This window comes from Pteronotus mesoamericanus, unplaced genomic scaffold, assembly GCF_021234165.1.
Source record: "Pteronotus mesoamericanus isolate MK-2021 breed Mesoamerican mustached bat unplaced genomic scaffold, CSHL_Meso_final scaffold_99, whole genome shotgun sequence".
Taxonomy (NCBI): Eukaryota; Metazoa; Chordata; class Mammalia; order Chiroptera; family Mormoopidae; genus Pteronotus; species Pteronotus mesoamericanus.
Window position 1 is genome coordinate 15,015,745 of NW_026555330.1, and position 17,932 is coordinate 15,033,676.

At 61.9% G+C, this 17,932-nt stretch overlaps 1 protein-coding gene across 1 annotated transcript in view; it reads right to left on the reverse strand.

Annotated features, from left to right (window-relative positions):
* The window catches only part of RIPOR2 (RHO family interacting cell polarization regulator 2), a 76,759-nt gene that overhangs the window by 19,496 nt on the left and 39,331 nt on the right, over positions 1-17,932 (reverse strand). Inside the window, exons 2-11 of the mRNA XM_054565040.1 lie at positions 17,042-17,168; positions 15,542-15,697; positions 14,760-14,838; positions 13,161-13,184; positions 12,034-12,087; positions 8,565-8,714; positions 6,845-6,908; positions 2,719-2,762; positions 753-878; positions 402-550 (exon numbers count right to left, since the gene is read on the reverse strand). Of these exons, the coding sequence (XP_054421015.1) occupies positions 402-550; positions 753-878; positions 2,719-2,762; positions 6,845-6,908; positions 8,565-8,714; positions 12,034-12,087; positions 13,161-13,184; positions 14,760-14,838; positions 15,542-15,697; positions 17,042-17,168 (973 nt within the window). The remainder of the gene's footprint in view (positions 1-401; positions 551-752; positions 879-2,718; positions 2,763-6,844; positions 6,909-8,564; positions 8,715-12,033; positions 12,088-13,160; positions 13,185-14,759; positions 14,839-15,541; positions 15,698-17,041; positions 17,169-17,932) is intronic.

Sequence of the window (17,932 nt, forward strand, 5' to 3'; positions counted from 1 at the left end):
ATTAGGAGACTAAGCATTTCCCAGGGCAGCGAAAGGCGCAGGGGACAGAGGCAGGTAAGCGAGTGAGGCACTGCAGCAAGACTCGGGGTCTTCCCGAGGGCAAATAGGGCAGACGGGGCAGTTTTCTTCCGAGTGCGTTTGCTGGAGGGAACTATTTCCTGTGCACGTTTAAAGGAAGGACAGGAGACAGAACGGTTACAAATGGGGCGCCGGCGAGGACAGGAGCGGTGACGCAGAGGCCTCCCCGAGGGCGGGCCGGCGAGAGGCCGTCCGGGGAGGCAGGGCGGGGCCCGGGCGCCGGCTGCGGAACCGGAACCGGCTGCGCCAGGCCCGGCGCCGCCCGCGCCCGGCGCCGGGCCTGCCGCGCACGTCGCCGCGCGGGGAGCTCCAGAGCCACTTACTACCAGGAGATTTCCAGGTTCAGCTTGATGGTGCCCAGGTCGTTGATGTCAACGGCCACCGCCTGCGGTTCGGCTGCAAACAGCTCTTTGGTCTCGCAGGTCACGCTGCCCACCAGGAGGTGGGTCGCCAGCCCTTTGACCTCTGTGACCTAGAGAGAGAGCGAGGGCAAGGCTTTGGGGGACGGCGGAGGTGGCAGCGGGACACGGGTCAGAGCCGACGCGGGCGGTGGTGTCCCCAGCCCAGCCTGCACGGCTGCCGCCCCGTGCAGAGTGGCCGCCTCGCCACGGGCCGCGGGACCCACCGCGGCCACTGCCCGGTGCCGGGGACGCCGGCCGGCGGGGACACTGTACCTTGATGGAGATGAGCCCAGTGATCAGGGGCAGGAACACCATCTCCTCGCGGTCCCAGCTCTGCCTGCCGTTGACTTCGATTTTGCCTTTCAGCTTCCACCGCTGTCGGCCGTACTTCATGAAAATCTGGGGGGACACCACACGGCAGGCGCCCCGCTGCCCTCACCTGCCTTCCGGCCAAGGAACGCCGCCCGAGGGCAGGTGCGCGAGGCGGCCGCCGCCTCCGCCTTCCCCGCCGTCCACGGCTCCTGGAGCCCCGGTGAGCGGGAGGGCGCTCCGGAGCGGGGGCTCTGGCTCGGAGGCCGCGGGGGGAGCCCTTCCTCCAGTCAACCCGCCGCCGAACCCCAACCCTAACCCTCTGCGGCTCACACCGCCCCCGTTCTCTCTCTGGTCGGTCCTGCTTCAGCGGGACAGCGCGGGACAGAGGCCCCCGCCCCCGGCTCCTTTACAGAGACGAGAGGCCATCAGCTAAACTCTACTTCGCGGTCAGAGCAAGAAATAAAACGTCCGCTCTCTGGACAGGGGCTTTGAAACCTGACACCGTCCGGGGGGAGGGTCAGGCAGCTTTACTGCTTAGGGGACCCCCCTCAAGAAGTAGGGTTACAGGGGGTTTATAGGTAGAAAAAATGGTGTAAGTTCCCTTTGGAAGGGGGACAAGATAAAAAGCTTTTTTACTTTACAAGTATATCTATTTTAAATTTGTTTTTAATTACAGCGGACACAGAGTTCTATATTAGTTTCAGGTATGCGACACAGTGACTCCGCATCTATATGCCTTAATACGAAATGTATTTTTATAAAGAAAGATCTAGATGCTATTATTCTTCAATCATGACACTCAGGAGCAGTCCCGGGTTGGATTCTGGATCAGGAAAAGAAAACCACTATAAAGTACAACGGGGGGGACACTTGGGGACCTCTGAATGCAGAGCGTGTGTCCAAGGGCGTTCGCAAGGGCCCGACGCCAAGCGAGCTGGCGCTGAGAGCTGGGTGGAGCTTGTCTGGGAGGGTGTCCTCACGCTGGTCAACGAGAAAGGGGCCCAGGGTTAGCCCCACCCCGCCAGGGACACCTGTGCCCGCTGGCTCGGTGGCCAAGCGATCTGGTCAGGAATCCCGGCCTGGGCGGCTCCTGGCGGCTGCGGTCACAGTCGTGTCCCAGGCGTGGGCTTCCTCAGCAAAGGCCCGCCCTCACGTGAGGGAGCCCCCCCCCCCCATTCTTAACGTCTGGGGCAGCAGGCCTTTGAAACGCCAGGGAGTGCTTTTCTTTGCTAGAGCCTCTCAGGGCACATGCTCAGGCCCCCGGGAAGAGGGCAGAGAGCCCCTCGCTGCTACCTGGTCGCCCGGGACCGTCTCTACGGGCTGTGACCGCCCACTCTGAACTACCGCGGACCCCCCGGGGGAGAGGAGCTTCTGCTTCTCCACTTGGCTCTTTACCCGGGCCTGGGGGTTTCCCGCTTCGCCGCCTCCCGCCCCTTCATCTACCACCCCTGGGTCCCCTGCCGACTCCTTCTGTCTCCTGGATGCTACTGTGTAAAACAAGCTGCAAACACCGGCACCTTTAGCTCCTTCCCTTGAGATCTTGCCTCTGGGCAAGTCTTCAAAATTCTGGCTCAGGAAACTCCTCTAAAACTTTTCTCTGTGTTCGAACGTTCTCGCATTGACACATTCTTAGAAGAATCAAGGGAGGAAGGGTCATGGTGTGCGCACCTCGCTCGAGAATGGCTCAGCAAAACGACAACAACAGTAACAAGAATGACACAGCCCACATGGTATGGGGTTAAAACTCGGCGTGTCTCGATGCGAGTGACCTGGGGGGTCCTGCATCGCTCCCCAAACTTTCCAGTCGGCTTCACCCCCCACAAGATAACAGATGTGAAAGAGGAAGATTTAAGAAGCAGAGTGATGACCCCTGACCCCTCTCCCCCGAGCCCCGCCTCCCGACACCTGGCCCTGGCCGGGCACTTACCTCGTACTGGTCTCCGGGACAGAGGCGCGCGAAGCCGGCCAGACCTGCAGGAAGCGGGCGGGGTCTGAGCTGCGGCTTCCCTCTTTCCGCCCCCCGCCGGACGTCGAGGCCACTCAGGCCAGGCGTCCGACTTTTGTGAACTCCCGCGGCGATAGCTGGGACCATGTGTGGGAAGAGCTGTGAGGGGGTGAGGGGGGCTTTCTGGGCGGAGAAGGCTGCACAGTGGGGGCTACAGCTCCACGTCCCTTTGCACCAGCATAAGGTCCAGGCAGATTCCAGCCTCATGGAATTAGGGCCAGAAAGATACATGCACTGAACTACCCAGAATATCCTCATGTAAATACACTGCTCTCGTTGTTTCTCTTTCTGCCCTGAGATTTGCAGTTTCGGGGGAGGACCTCCCGTCTGGGCTGAGGTTCGTGGACCCCTCGCCGACCTCTCCCCAGCTCACCCCCTCCCGTGTCTTCCTTGCACCTAATAACCCCGCCCCTACGGTGTTAGGAAATCTCCAAACGCGATCCATGACCATCGACACAAAACTAGGGATGAAGAAGCCAACGCAAACTAACCAGCCACATGCCAACCACCTGTACCCCCAACAGGAAGGTGGGGCGTCTCCGCTCCCGCGCCCCCCAGCAGGTCACCTCTCACAGGACCCGCTCAGTTTTGAGGTCCGGTGTGCCAACCTGGAGCAGCAGGAGACGCAGACCTCCTCAGACGAGACGCGCGCTGCCCCGGGGGCATCTCAGGGACCCTGACCGCTCTTCCTTTTTATAGACATTATTAGTGCTCACTGCGTGTGGGGGCTGTGCTTCGGGGTAACGTTCTGGAAATTAAAGGAGACTTGGCAGATGCCCACACACGCAGCAGAAGGCGGGTCAAGTCCACAGGAAAGACACACGCAGGAGCCGCGGGCCAAACCCGAGGTCGGTTTCTGTTTCCCCTACCAGCTGGCCCACTCTGGACAATTCGCCCAACTCCACTTTCTTCACCTTCCCGTGGGGATAGCAGTGTCCACCCAACAGCCTTGTTTGCGGGACAAGGGCGCTGGGCCCCCAGCAGGTGCTCAGTGAGTGGCAGCGGCCGGCCATACACCCAGGAGCGTGGGGACGCGGCCGCGACCGTTCATCTGAGAGGTGCCATCCATACGAACAGATACAGCCGCCGGGCACACGTGAGGGGGGCAGGGAAGGGCGGACGGCAGGCGGCGGTCCTCGCTCTTTGTGTGTCTGGAGGTTTTCTGAGAACGGGTTACTCGTGTAATCACAACACAAAGAAGCTGTCCCCTGCCACGTAGGGCAGTTCCTCGGAGGGAGGCAGCACGTGGCTAATGGGCTTTCAGCTCCGCGCCGGAGGCCCCGGGCAAGAAGACACCTGCAGGCCTGGGAGCGCGCGTGTTCATCCGCCAGGGTTTCCCGAAGGCCCCCTGTGTGCGCGCCCAGGACAGACCAGCCTGAGAGGTGTGACCCCGGAGGTCTCGGTTGCTTTTATGTTAGTGTACACGTGACTTCACCCACGAGGAGTGATGAGGGCCGTGCCACAGCGTGTTTTGCACCCCACGCACGAAGAGCCCTGCTGGGCAGCGAGGCTGGACCCACGAGCATCGCGGGATTGGCTGCTGGGGGGCCCGGGGCGGGGAGGCGGCCGCGGCACCTGCGTTGCCAGGTCGGCCGCCAGGTGGCAGCAGCTCCCCAGCGTGCGGCGGGGCCCCCACCCGAGGGTCCCCTGAGAACCGTCTCACTACCAGGCCCGGCCTTTCCAAGGCCGCTGCGCCCTCCCGTGAGAGCCGCTCCCGTGCTGGGCGTCGCTCGGACTCAGCGGTCGCCCGCGGAGCCTTCCTGCGCCGGGCCCAGGGGCGGCGGGCCCAGCAGGTCCGGATCCGCCCAACACGCGGCTCGGCCGCTCGCCCGGAGGGGGCGTGGCTCTCCAGGCCGAGGGCCGCGGTCAGCCCGGTCCGCACGGTCAGCACGCGCAGCCTGGGGCTGAGGCCGGTCTTTATCTTACTCCCTCCCCGGCCCCCTCCGCGAGCAGGGTTTCTCTTGTGGGGGGAGGGGCAAAAGGGGAAGTGTGGGCAGGTGTGGCCGGGGGACGCTGGGCTGCCAGGTCCCACCGTGTTAGGAAACATCCTCCGTTTCGGCCAGCGCGTGCGCGGGGTGGTTATTTTTTACCAGAACGAATAACAGATAAGAAAGCAGCCAACGGCCCTGTGGGGAGATTTCCGGGCAGAGTGAGAGGGCTTCTCCTTATCAGGGAGGAGCGTTTCCTGCGAGGCCGCCCAGACCGCTTGTCCGCGTGAGATTAGGGAAGTGTAAGTAGGGACGTCCACGGTGAGAAAGGACGATCAGCTTCTGCCCGGGAGACGCCCGGGACACCCCCGGGAGGAACCCCGAGTCCGGAGAAGCTACGGACGCCGGCCAGGCAGGACAGGGACTCAGGCAGAAGGGCAGGGGACCGAGGTCTCAGCCCGACAGCCCGCCCACTGCAGCGGGTGCTGCTGCCGCGCCAGGCGGCCGGGCCCCCAGCGCCGGCCTCCCACTGAGCACCAGCGTAGCAGCTCCCGGCCTGGTGGGGGGGCCCCCTTGCTCATGCCCAGCTGCCTGCGTGCCAGGCGCCCCCCGAGAGCAGCAGTTTGCTGCGCCCACTTGGCCATGTCAGGGCGGCCCTGCTGTCACCGGCTGCTGAGGGATGTCCTCGGGCCCAGGGCCCTGGGGTACAGTTTCAAGTCTGACCCCAACTTACAGGCTGACGTCTGGGGCAGGTCCCTGAGCCCCCAGAGTCCCTCGATAAAAGGGGGAGCTTATCCCGCCACGCAAACGAGGCCTGTGATGGCGTGGGCGCCAGGCGAGGGGGCCCGTGGCCGGCCTGGGGCCTCGGCGAGACGCGTGGGGTCTGCGCCGCCCGTGGAGTCTGCCTGGCTGGGGCCCGGGTGTCGGGGCAGGAGGGGAAGCGGTTCCAGCTGCACACAGTTCACGGCACTTGTTTTCCAGACTCAGCTGCTGACAGAGTCATTCTGAGCGTGTGTGTACACACAGACGCATATTTCTGGCCGGGTGGCTCATTTGGTTGGAGCGTTGTCCCGCACACCAAAAGGCTGTGGGTTCGATCCCCGGTCGGGGCGCGCACGGGAGGCGATCGATCGATGTTTCTCTCTCACGTCAATGTCTCTCTCTCTCTGTCCCTTCCTCTCTGTCTAAAATCAATAAACATACTCTAGGCTCCCGCATCCCCGACTTGCTGGGATGGGGGCAGGGCACAAGTGGCTTCGGAACCACCGGCTCAGGTGGGGACCCAAATGAAGAGAATGGACATAAAATACAGATGCTGATTCCAGGAGCAAAGTAAGTGTGGCCCTGGTCGCCGTGCTTCAGGATGGGAGCTTTCTGGGGCAAACACCGAAAAGGTACAGGAAAAAGGAAGGAGATGCCCAGGCCTCTGGGGGTGTAACACAAATAAGAGAAGATAAAATTTAAAAAGTGGCAGGTGGTTTACAGGGGACACGGGGCATAAAGGACCAGTTTGAATGACCCCAGGAAGAAGCCGGTAGAGAGATGGAGAACGGGGGACATTCTGTGGGACAGTGGTTTCCACAGCAAGTCACGGGGCGGGAAGAGCAGGGAGGAGGGTCTGCTTTCGAGGACAGGAAACCTGAGAGACTCGCCCGACCACCAGCCACGATGCCCGGTCCCCGGTGGGATCCCGGTTTGAGCAAACCAGCGGTACAGAGTGTTTCGGAGAAACCGGGGGAATTTGGCGCTGGAATGGGCCCTCCCCAGCGCGCGCGTTTTATGAGACGCGAGGTGACCCGCGTTGCGGCTCCCCGAGGCGCTGTCCCTGTTGGAGAAGCGTTTTCTTCAACCAACAGACCGATTCCCTCTCATCACAGGAAAACAGATGAAGCGAGTGGGGCAACATCTCGCTACTTATTCGATCTAAGTGATGGGCGTACGGAGGCTCCTTGTAAGGGCCCCTCGGCCTTCGTGAGCGTCTGACCGGCCGTCACAGCACCCAGTCAGGTGGGGGGGCAAGTCCAGAACGAGAAGGCTCTGGAGCCTCCGCGACGCAGGGGAGCGGTGTGGGGGCTGGGAGCCTTCGCGAGGAACAGAAAGGCGGTGCAGGCTGACGGTACCTTTCATCCGGATGGAGAACTCGCCCAGCAGACCCTCCAGCTCCGCCTCGATGGTGCACATGTTCTGCGAGGGAGAGGAGACAGGTGCCTGTTAGAGCTGGGCCCCCCTGCGGCGGCTCCGGGACGCACGGACCCCTGGCGCCGAGCACTAGCCCCAGGGCGCACGGCCTGTTCCCGGCGCCTGCCCAGCACCGCCTGTGAGGCGTGCTCAACAGAGTTTAGCCCGGGTCTGGGCGAGACTTCCAGTGTCCAGGGCACTTAGAGCACAGAACGAGTTAAGTTCTGTCATCAACGACCAAGTCCAGAATATGGGATGTTCTGTAAGAACAGGCCTGAATTCTACAAAACGGCAGTCGCGTGGGGGGAAGATCTAGATACAAGAGAGGAAAGAGATAACCCGGTGAGACGTGTTAACCTGGGGTGCGTCCTGATTTCAGAGACAAATGGGAACAGTGATAAAGGCACCCCTGCGCCCAACAGGGGAAATCTGCAAATGCGAGGGAAGTCCGCAGCGTGCCTTGGCTTTCTGTGTTGCGATAACGGGGTGTCCGTGGTTGTGCGGGGGGTACGTGTGCTACGTAGGTTACACATGGTTAGGAAATCCATGCAAAACATTTATGGGGTGAATGAAGTGTCATAACATCTGCCACTGACTGTTAAATGACTCTGCAAAAATAGAAAAAAGCGAGCTTATGAGCGAGGAAGACACAGGTGGAAGAACGCTACCAAGCGTTAAATCCAGTCTCCTGTCCATTATACTAGGATTTCCGTTTTCCTTTCCTGCACTTGAAAAGTGTTATCCTGAAGGGGCCCTTAGGTAAGAAGCCACAGTCTAGGTAAATCTGGCGACGCCCGGACATGCTCGGGTGACGCACAGAGCCATCGGGCGTCTGTCACCCAAGGGGGCCCTCGGTCCTGGGGCTGAGACGGACACCCAGCTCTGGGAATTGTCGGGCGGCGCCTCCTTGGGCAGTGACTTCACCCGGGAAACCTTACCCCTGAGCTCCCCCCACCCCCCACGGCAGCAGCGAGAAGGGCCACTTCAATAATTCAGTCATTTCGCCAGAGGCGCTGGTGTCAAGTGACACCGCGGAGCAAAGACCTGCCTGTCATGTGCTCCGGCCCAGGAGACAGTCGGGAACTGGGACAGCACTTCGGCCCCGGGGTCCCTGTCTCCCCTCCCCAGGGAGAGGAGGGGGTTTCGAGCAGGAAGCGGCTCCAGACGCCGCCTCGGGGCTGGTCCTCCCCGCTGGGCCTGCTCGGCTCCCGGAAACGCAGCTGCAGGAGGCTGTGCCCTGGGGCGTCTGGGAGTGACTTAAAACCCGGGCACTGCGGCTCCCTCAGTGGGTCGGTCGGTCATTCACCGGGACTTCGACCAGTGTTGGCGGTCCACGCGCGCATGGGCCGCCCCGGCCGCGTCGCCCGGCCAGGGAGGGGCGTGAGCTGCCCCTCAGAAGGCGCGGGGGCGGTGCCTGACAGGCGACGCCCTGGGACCGCCCAAGGCCGGTCCTCGGAGGCCAGCGAACCACTCGAGTGTCATTTTAAACAATTCCACTGTCAGCCTCAAAAGAAAAAACAACAACAAAAGAAAACAAAGACAAGAAAAAGCAAGCCAGCCAGCGAGGCCGAGAGGCGGGCCTAGCTGCGCGGAGCGGGGTGAGGTTGGGGCCGGTCGCGCCCCGCTCTGGGCAGGCGTCCGCAGGCGGGCCGGGCGTCCTACCTCCGTGTACTCTTTGTAGCTCCGGTGCACCTCCGCCAGGCTCTCCCGGGCGGCCCTGCTGGCGGGCGACGCGCCGAAGGCTTGCTTCATTTTGCTGGCCCCGTCCTGGAGGCGCCTTTGGATACAGTAGGCTTCGTAGAGCTCGTCCACCTGCCGGAGGGAGCGGGAAGCACGAGGGCGGTGAGGCCGGGGCAGGCGGGCACCGAGCCACGCGGCCGGTGGGACGTGGCTCAGGCGCCGTTCTTGGCCTGGCGCGGGGGTGTCCTTTCAGACAGAGACTTCGCCCTTTTGTTTTCGCCACAAGGATCCACTTTCTACGTCAGAACCGACTGTGCCCTGAGTCGCTTTTCCAAGCACACGTGACAGAGAAGTGAACGTGGGCGGACCCCGTGAGGCAGGTGCGGTGACCTGCACGCGCACCAAACGGGGCACCGTGCAGCCTCTCGCCGGGGGCAGGGGCGTGCGGGGGAGACCTGGGAGTGTGGTGTTTGAGAGACAGCGCCCCAGGGTGATAGCCACACATCCAGATTTGGCCGATTTTGTAAAACAGAACGTGAGGCTCGCTCCTGAAAACGACCTGGGTACACTCCCGGCTCAACCACGAAGAGAGAAAATGAAGTTATTCTCGAAATGAGGGCAAAGCACGACTGAGAAAACCTACCAAACGGAACACTTAAGAACTGTGATGTTTGCTGGATGTGAATTACTGCACCGTTTAAAAAACAAATGGAAACGAGCGTTTTCCCAGCTGCACGGCCACCCCGCAGCTCCCGCACCGTCCCACGCCCCCTACAAATGACAGCCGGTCACACCCTGCACGAGCCTGGCCACCCTACGTGCCGCTTGGGTGGGGCTCTCCGTCAGCCAAGGCCGCGGTGACACCCACGGGACACTGGGCCCCACGTGGAGACATCTTTCAGGGTTGGGGCCGAGGATGCTGCTCCGTGTCCTATGACGCAGAGGACAGCCCCGCCCCCGACACGGAATCGCCCCCAGGCGCCGCCCGCGCCAGGCAGAGGCCCTGCTGGGAAGGTTTTCCTGACCACCCGTCTCACGACAGTCCCGTGCCACCTCCCGTCCCCGCACAACCGCCACCGACCACGGCGGGGGTTGCGTCCGCAGGTGAACGGCGTCGGCAGAAGCGAGGGACGCCGTGAGTCCGGGCGGGGCGGGGGGCGTCACCTACGGAGGACGGCGGGGGGTCTCATTTCAGCACAAGCTTTGCTCCCGAGGAAGGGGCTGGCGCGGGGGCGCCCAGAGCGGGCGGGGGCGGGCGGGGGGTGTGTGGGGAGGCTCGCGGACTTCGGAGGCCGAGGAGCCCTGTCCGCCCTGAAGGCACATTGGTGGCTGCTCGCGGGTGAGCGTCCCAGGCACCGCGAGCCGGTGACTCCTGGCCCCTTCCCCCTCCGCCCAGAGGGCGCACTTTGTGCTCTTTCGCTCAGTGATTCCCTCCACTTTTCTAAGAGGAACTGCCCGTCTGGGGCAAGAACGGAGCGGCCTTTCATCTTTGGGGCCGATGGGTTTGTCTCTGGTGAAGCGGGGGGTCCCGACCGCAAGGGGGGGGCCTGTCCGCTGATGACAGCTTTAGGGTGGGGGCTGGCCGCGAGGGTGGTCGCCATAATTTGAAACGCAGCCAAGACCGGCCCGGCCAGCTCGCTGAACGCGATGTCCAGGCCCCGCTCTGAGATACGGACCCCGGAGGCGAGGGCGGGGCCGGGGTCCAAAATGCTCCGCGACCGTGGCAGGGCGCTCGCGCGCGGAGGGGCCCCATGCTGCCTCTCGGAAGGCGGGAGCCGGGCCTCCCTCATGGCCCGCCAGGCGGCCGCCCCTGCGGTCCCGGGGGACGCCCCACGGCCCTGTCCCACCGGCGTCTGTACCGCTGTGGCCGTCTCAGTAAGGAGCCCGGCCTCGGCCCGGACGGCTCAGCCTGTCACGTCGCATTGAAAGAGAAGTTCTTTCTTTGCTTTCGTTAAATGTCAACCTGTCTCAGCCAGATAGAGTTACGCTCGAGGGTAAAGGGGAACTCTGCGTGCACCTGAGCGTCGTGGGCCCACCTGTAGGCGAGCGCGTGTCTAACCCGCAGGTTAGCAGTGGACCCTCATCAAATAAACGGACTGACTCGTTCCGGTGAGTGTGACCCGCGGGTGCCCTGTGTATGGGCATCGCACACGGGCGCCCCAGCCTCCGGCCACCACGGGCACCGCCGCGTCCAGGGAGGACGGGCGTGGGCGGGGGAAACACGCGGCTGCCCAGCACTGACCCTGTTTCCCTGCTGCTTCCCAAACTAAACAGGGGCGCGTGTCAAAGCCTGCCTGCCACACGGACACCGTCTAATGGCCTCGCCGTTGCAGCCGCTGAGGGCGGCAGAAACAGGAGCCATGTAGGTTGCCTGAGGTCGTAGGTGTCGTTGGAAGTGGGAGGGTGCAGCGGCAGCGGCTTCCAGTATAAAGCCATCGAGGCATTTTGAAAGGAGAGGGCTCTGACCTGGCCGGGTGGGTCAGTTGGTTGGAGCGTCGTCCCGTAGACTGAAAGGTCATGGGTTCGATTCCCGGGCAGGGCACATACCTAGGCTGGGGGTTCGATCCCTGGTTTGGGGCACATGTGGGAGGCAATGGGTTGACGTTTCTCCCCCTCAACTTCCTCTTGCTACAAAATCAATACATTTATCCTCAGGAGAGGCTTAACAATAAATAAATAAAAGGAAAGGAACCGATTCTTAGGACCATCCAGGTTGAACACACGCACACCGCCCCCAAGCCCTGCCTCTGAGCGCGGCAAGCGAGGCCCACGTTGGCGGCTCAGCCCAGGGCACCGCGGCAGGGCCGGGCCCCAGCCCGAGGCTTCCGAGCCCTCGCCGAGAGAGACTGAGCCCCGGCTCTGCACCTGGAAGAGAGGCTGGTGAGTGAGCGCGGGGACAGGGCCTGCGGCCACCGTGCCTTGGCAGCTCCCACAGGAGACGTCTCCTGGGCTGCAGCTCCCGATGGTGCTCAGAAGCGGGGTGCCAGCCGCGGCCTCTGTGGGCTGGCGGGACCGTCAGCGAACCATGAGGAGGGCTCCAGGCTGGGTGTCGGGGGCCGGCCCGTGCCTGGGGTCACCCGGATCCCGGGCCGCGGGAGAAGGCTTGGAGGCACCCGGACTCGGGACAGACTGAGAGGGCTGCGGGCAGGTGTCCCCCAGTGCGTCGATGGCCTTCGTGAAGGCGTGCAGGGGGCGCCACGTCTGTACGGGCCCGGTGCTGAGGTCGGGCGAGAGGGATGTTTCCCAGGGGAGCGCGCGGCCGCGGCCGTGCGGGGCTCCAGGCTCCCCAGCCTCACTGTCCCTTCACCTTCGTTGCCTGTCGGGGGGTCTTAACTGCTAATCAGCTCAGGAATCCGTTCGATAGGAGGTTCCCCTCGGATGGCAGGCTACGCCCTGGCCCCCCGGGGTGCTGGTCAGAAACAGAGGCAAAGACAGCGCGAAGGGCCGTTACCTTGCTAATGTGGAACTCCAGGCGTCTCATGTATCTTTCAATCGTTTTAATTTGCTGGAATTAAAAGGAGAAGCACCTTGTGAAAAAGCACCGCCATTTACAGTCCAGCCGCTCAGGCCAGCGACTCCCAACCTTTCTCATCACATCCTCACCCGGGAACACGGAGCCCGCCCCCCCCCTGCCGCCCGCGCCCGCCCCCGCGCCTGCCCCCCGCTGTTATTTCCGGAGTCTCATTCCGAGGTGAGAAACTGGTGTAAACGCCTGAACGAACGTCCTGAGCGCGGGACGTGGCTGGCGACAGCGATCTGCGTTCCGCATCAGGAAGTGCTACCAAACGGGATCCGCTGGATTTCTGGCAGAACAGTATCCCACTGGAAGGCACCCAGATTCCTGCGCCCTGACACCCTGGGTCAGCTCAAAGATGAACCTCGGCCCCGCGCCGACGGCCTCGGACACTGCGGTGTGCCGCACACTCGCCGCGCCCCTGCATGCTCACAGGCGATCACGGTAGTTTCTGTGTCGCCTCCTCGTTTGAGTTACAAATATTATTACTACGTGCATTAAGTCTAATTACCCTTTCCGACGCCGGCACACAGGCTATGGGATGACTCAGCAGAAAGTGTGTCGTGTGTGTGCACAGAAAGGCAAGAGACAGCACCGCACGTAACTAAAAATAACCTACGTTTAAAATCGGCTTCAAAGAGCCTCGCCGCTAAGTACCAAATACAAAGTCTAAGTGGAAGAAAGCATGTGTCACGGGGTAACGGAAGTCATTTTCTTTCCTTAATGGAACCCAAAATAATGGGGCATTTATCTCTTTGAGTCGATGAGCTACGATGGTTAATTTTTATGGAGAGGGCAGGGCAGGGCCCCCAGACGCTCGGCGGCTCTGAGACGCGTCCGCACTCCCCCGGGACCGTGCTGCCGGGCTGCACTTCGGTGAAAGTACCATCGGACCCGTAGGTCGTAGTCCTTATTCGCCAAACTCATAGATAAAAGCGTGTGTTTTCCTGGGCTTAGAGCGTCATCGAATCTCCGGGACCCCCGTCCCTCGGTGGGGGGGCTGGCGCTCGGCCTCTGCCCAAGGACGCGGGGCCCCGTTTGTCCCCGACGCGAACGGGACCTACCTTGTCCAGGTCGTAGAGGACGCCCTGCAACAGAAAGGAGAGAGCCTGAGTCCGGGCACAGCTTCCGCCGCGTCGTCCCTGCGTCCCGCCTGCCGGCCGTGACAGAACACCGGCCCGTGCCCGGTTCTCTGGGATTTTGGACGCTCACTTCACGGGAGCGGAAATCCAGGCTACTTGAAGGACCGGGGAGAGGGCTCTCCTTGTGCGCCCTGTGTCCGCGGCCCCGGCCCGGCCCCTGCCCCTTCGAGCCTTAGGGGTTTCGCTGGCTTTGAGCTCTTTTCTCTCACCGGTTGAGGGACACACGTTCATGTTCCCTTTTTTAACGTTTACACAATGAATGGTGTAGCCATAACATGTAGCCGTGATACAGGTGCTAAAAATACACGTGCCTTCCTGCCTAAACAGGTAAACTCGGCATTTACGAGGAGTCCTGAGGGTGGGATCGTGCTTTTCTCAAGTTGTTTTCTAACATAAGTTCACGTCCTGTGCGCTCCCAGTATTGCAGGGGACGCGGTTCACGTCCCCCGCCTCCCCCAGGGGGAGGGTTTCTCTGGACTCTACGGCCTCGCGAAGCCCTGCCTTCTGCTCGCCATCATCCTCCGAGAAGGGGCGCTGGCTGCCACAGAGGACGGTCAAGGGCGTCGGAAGCCCCGAAAGTCATTTCACGGGACTTCCACGCGGATGGGGCCCTTCTCCACTCCAGCACCGTTACAATAGAAAACCCCTAACCTCTGTGAAGCCTCTAACCTCTAGCCTTCGGAATGGACAATATGCATGTTGGCCCATCTCCTAAAAAAGAAGGAGGGAACAGCCGTTCATGGGGAGCGGCGTCTCCCGGGGACGTGTAGGGTTCTCCCGGGCCTTCTGAGACACGGCGGTGGACCGTCCTCGCACGTGAGCAGAATCGCTCAACACACCGTGCTCATGGGAAACACCTCCCCAGCCAGACACGCGCCACAAGCCACTCGAAGAGAGGAAACCGGCACGCGCCCCAGCTCGAGGGCCTGCTGTTCTTCTCCGACCTCACTGCCTGCTACGTTCGTTAGAGATTCAGAGACAAAGCAAAGTTCTGAGTCCCCAGTTCTGCACGAATCACATGCCGGGGGGACCCCCGCTGTTCGTTTCCTTCTATCAGTCCGGGGAGGGACACAGGGAGTACTTTTCCTGATTTTAAAGTTCATCTGCATAAACATGCTTGGAAAATACGTAAACATGTTCAGAACAAAGCATTAAAATATAAGTCATAAAGCAGACACTACTTCGTCCCTTGGATCTGCTCTTCTTGAAGGTTTTCTGTACCTGTCTCCATCCAGTAGGAAAAGATATTTAGCCAAACAATTAAAGAAGAGAAAAAAGCCCTGGCCGGGGTGGCTCAGAGGATCGAGCGCCGGCCTGCGAACCGAAGGGTCGCTGGTTCGATTCCCAATCAGGGTACCTGCCTGGGTTGCGGGCCAGGTCCCCAGTACGGGGCGTGCGAGAGGCAACCACACATGGATGTTTCTCTCCCTCCCTTCCCCTCTCTTGAAAAGTAAATAAATAAAATCTTAAAAAAAAAATAAGGACACCTTGTTAGCATCCCGATGACTGGACAGTACGTACCAGGCGCGAGTTCCTCTTCATGTCCTTTAACTGAGCATTCAGCTTGTCCAGCTCCGTCTGGTGGACCTCCAGGTACTCGCTGCGAAGGGGAAACGAGGCACAGCTGTGAGCTCTGGGGCCGCGACCCCCGCCGTCCGCAGGGGTGTGGCGAGCTGAGCCTCGCTCTGTGGAGGGCCCCGCGGGAGCCGAAGAGGCGCCACGTTTCCCCGTCTTCCCACACCCTGAAGGCTCGGGCGGCTGCGTCTGAGGCTATCCAGATGGCCCAGGAGGGGAACCCCAGAGGCTGATCGCCCGGAACAGAAAACCCAGGGGGGACGGAAGGGGCCAGACGCGTGCGGAGCAGCTCTGGGCCCGGCTGACCAAGCTCCGTCCGGCTCTGCACAGCATGGACTGGAGACTGTCCCACGCACTCGGGAAGATTTGCTTGGGGCAAACCATCCCTCCAAGGGACTCGGGAAGGTTTCAGAACCTTCGGGAGCAACCTCTGAATCAGCTGCCCACCCACGTTGTTCCGCGGGATCCACACTCTCGGGAGGGCAGCAGAAACACGTCACCCCGTCAGTGTTACGGCCTCGCGTGGAAACCCCCCGGGTCCCCGCCCCGGGACCCCCGCCCCGGGACTCAGTGAGGGCCCCCGAGGAGGGTGCAAGAACGCGACACCTGCTCCAGAGAGGGACATTTTAAAAACGATCCCACAAGGCTGGTTTTCTCCTCCCCCATCCAGCCCCTGCCGTTCCGGCGCGAGAAGGCCCGGCTCCCGGTTACGGGCTCGCTGCACTCACTCGAGCCCCCGCTTCACGGCCCGGTACACCTCCTCCACCCTCCCCGGCTGCGGCTCCTTGGGCGGGCTGCTGTTTTTGTGTCCTAAGTTGTGCATTTTCTTCAGTTTGGCCTGAGGCTTCTTGACAGCAGAAGAATTTTCGATGAAGGAGTTACACCTGTGAAAAGAGAAAAGCAATCGGAAACTGTAGCTCAGGCGTCTGAAAGCGTTCGGGGAAAGGAGTGCCTTTCAATCACCCCATGTGTGTGTTTGTGGCTTTGGGGGGAGGTCACGGTCCCCGCACAGGGGCACATCCGAGCCACCTCCGTTTCGCTTCTTGGCGTGAGGCGTCGCTGCTGACACCCGGGAGCTTTGCTGGGCGGCGGCTTCCTCAGGTCGAAGCCTGGCCTCAGGTAACATGCGCACGGAGTGACGATGCCTCACGCCCCCCAAACCCCCCGGGGAGCCAGGGAGGACATGCACGCAGGTGGAAGGGACACACGAGCAGAAGGACGTAAATCAAGTAAAACACCTGTGCGTTGGCAACGTCAGACACAAGCGGCTGTTAAATGTGACTAGCGTGTGAGCGAACGCCCCTCGGACAGAGAGCCACGCGCGTGGTGCAATGTGGACGTGCAGCAAGGTGTGTGCCGCGGGCTGCCAGCGCTTCCTCGGGCTTTGTTCCTGTGGAGGGGCTGTGGGTACGTAACAGAAAGCCCGCCATCTCCACGAGTGGGGGCGGGGTGGTCGTGACCCCAAGAAACCCCTGATGGGTATTCACCCAAAGCAAAAACAAAACGGGGCCTCAACAAGACCGATGCAGCCCTCTGTTCACCGCAGCGCCGTGCGCAGCAGCGGAGACGTGGAGGGCGCCCCGATGTCCATCGAGAAGGAATGAGAAAGGCGATCGGGACGGGCGCGTCTGTGCGTGTGTGGACGTACAGATAGAAAATGGAATATTGTTTGGGAAGAAAATGGGCCAATGTCCACCCCAGCACAGGCACTAGACATGAGCCACCTCGTTCTCTTCAAAGTGAATACAAAAGGGACAGAACTTAGGAAGGGACATTTAACCTCAGGAGAGATGATGTAAAAAACTGGAAAAGAGTCTTAGAAAGCGCTCAGTATCCACAAATAGGTGGAAAAAGCCCATCTTCGTCTGCTGGTGAGAGGACAAATGGGCTCAGACACGTGCGGCTCTTTGGTGACATCGATCGAAAGGCCTTCACAGGAAGGACTGGGGCCATGTGGGGGAGCCGCACCCCGCACGGGGGGCTTGTCCTCAGCCTGCAGCCCGCTCCTGTGCAGGAGGGAGTCCGAGTGACGGAGCAGAAACCGCAGCACGTCAGCGCGGTGGCTTCCATCCTTTCCATCAGAGACGGAGGCGATGCACGCGTGTGTGAGAGCATGCGTGTGTGTGTGCGTGGGCTGACGAGGCCGCGGCGCCCAGGTGCTCGCTCACCCTCCGCAGCCTCCACACGCCCGTCCTCCCCGGCTGCGCCCGGCAGGGCCCCCGACTTGCCTGGACCGCCTCTCCTGAAGGCCGCTGAACCCCGCGAACGACTGGCTGCGGATGATGCCATTGGGCCCCCCGGGCGAGCAGGCCTGGGCCCCCACCAGCATGATCTCCGGGAGTCTGGCCGGCAGTCCTGTGGGCAGGGGACAGGGCACGGCAGGTCACGGGCAGGTTCAGACAGAAGACACCAGGCGTGTCGACCGCGAGAGGAGGTGCGGAGGGAGGTCAGGCCCGGTGAGTCACGGGCCGTTAGGCGCGGGCGCGCCCTGCTCCTGCCGCGTTGTTTTTAAGCCAAAGGGTTCAGCTCTCGGGCGAAGAAACAGAGATACCTCCCTCCTGGGACACCAATAAAACAAATTACACACACGCATCGGGCCCTTCAGGCCTCCTTCAGGGTTTTTTGTTTTTTTTTTTAAAACAAGTTTCAACCGCACTTTCAAAAAACACGAGCACTTTGTGATGTTCACGTCTGTTCAACAACACGCCAGACACGCAGGAGGCCTCAGAACCGGGGCTTAGGGCCGAACCCCGCCTGCGCCCAGAGCCTTCAGAGGTTCCTTTCGCAATGCCCTCACTTAAACTTGGCCCCCGTGTCCTCCCCTGAGGCATAGCTGCTGCTGCTACAGGGGCCCTGCAAAATGAGGCAGAGGGCACTCACGGACGGCTGACCGTGGAGGCTGCGGTCAGAGGGGGGCACGGGGCGCAGAAAGCGCGGCCCGGGGCGCGGCCCGGTCAGTCACCTTCTCCCTTCGGTCAAGACTCACCGCGCCGGGCTCAGACACCCGGTCAGAGCTCCGCCTCGGCTGGGCAGCAGCCGCAGGTTGGTTCAGGCAACGCCATTGCCCCGCGACCAGGAGGAGTCTGCACCCAGGCGACTCGTAGGCCACTCGGTCCCGA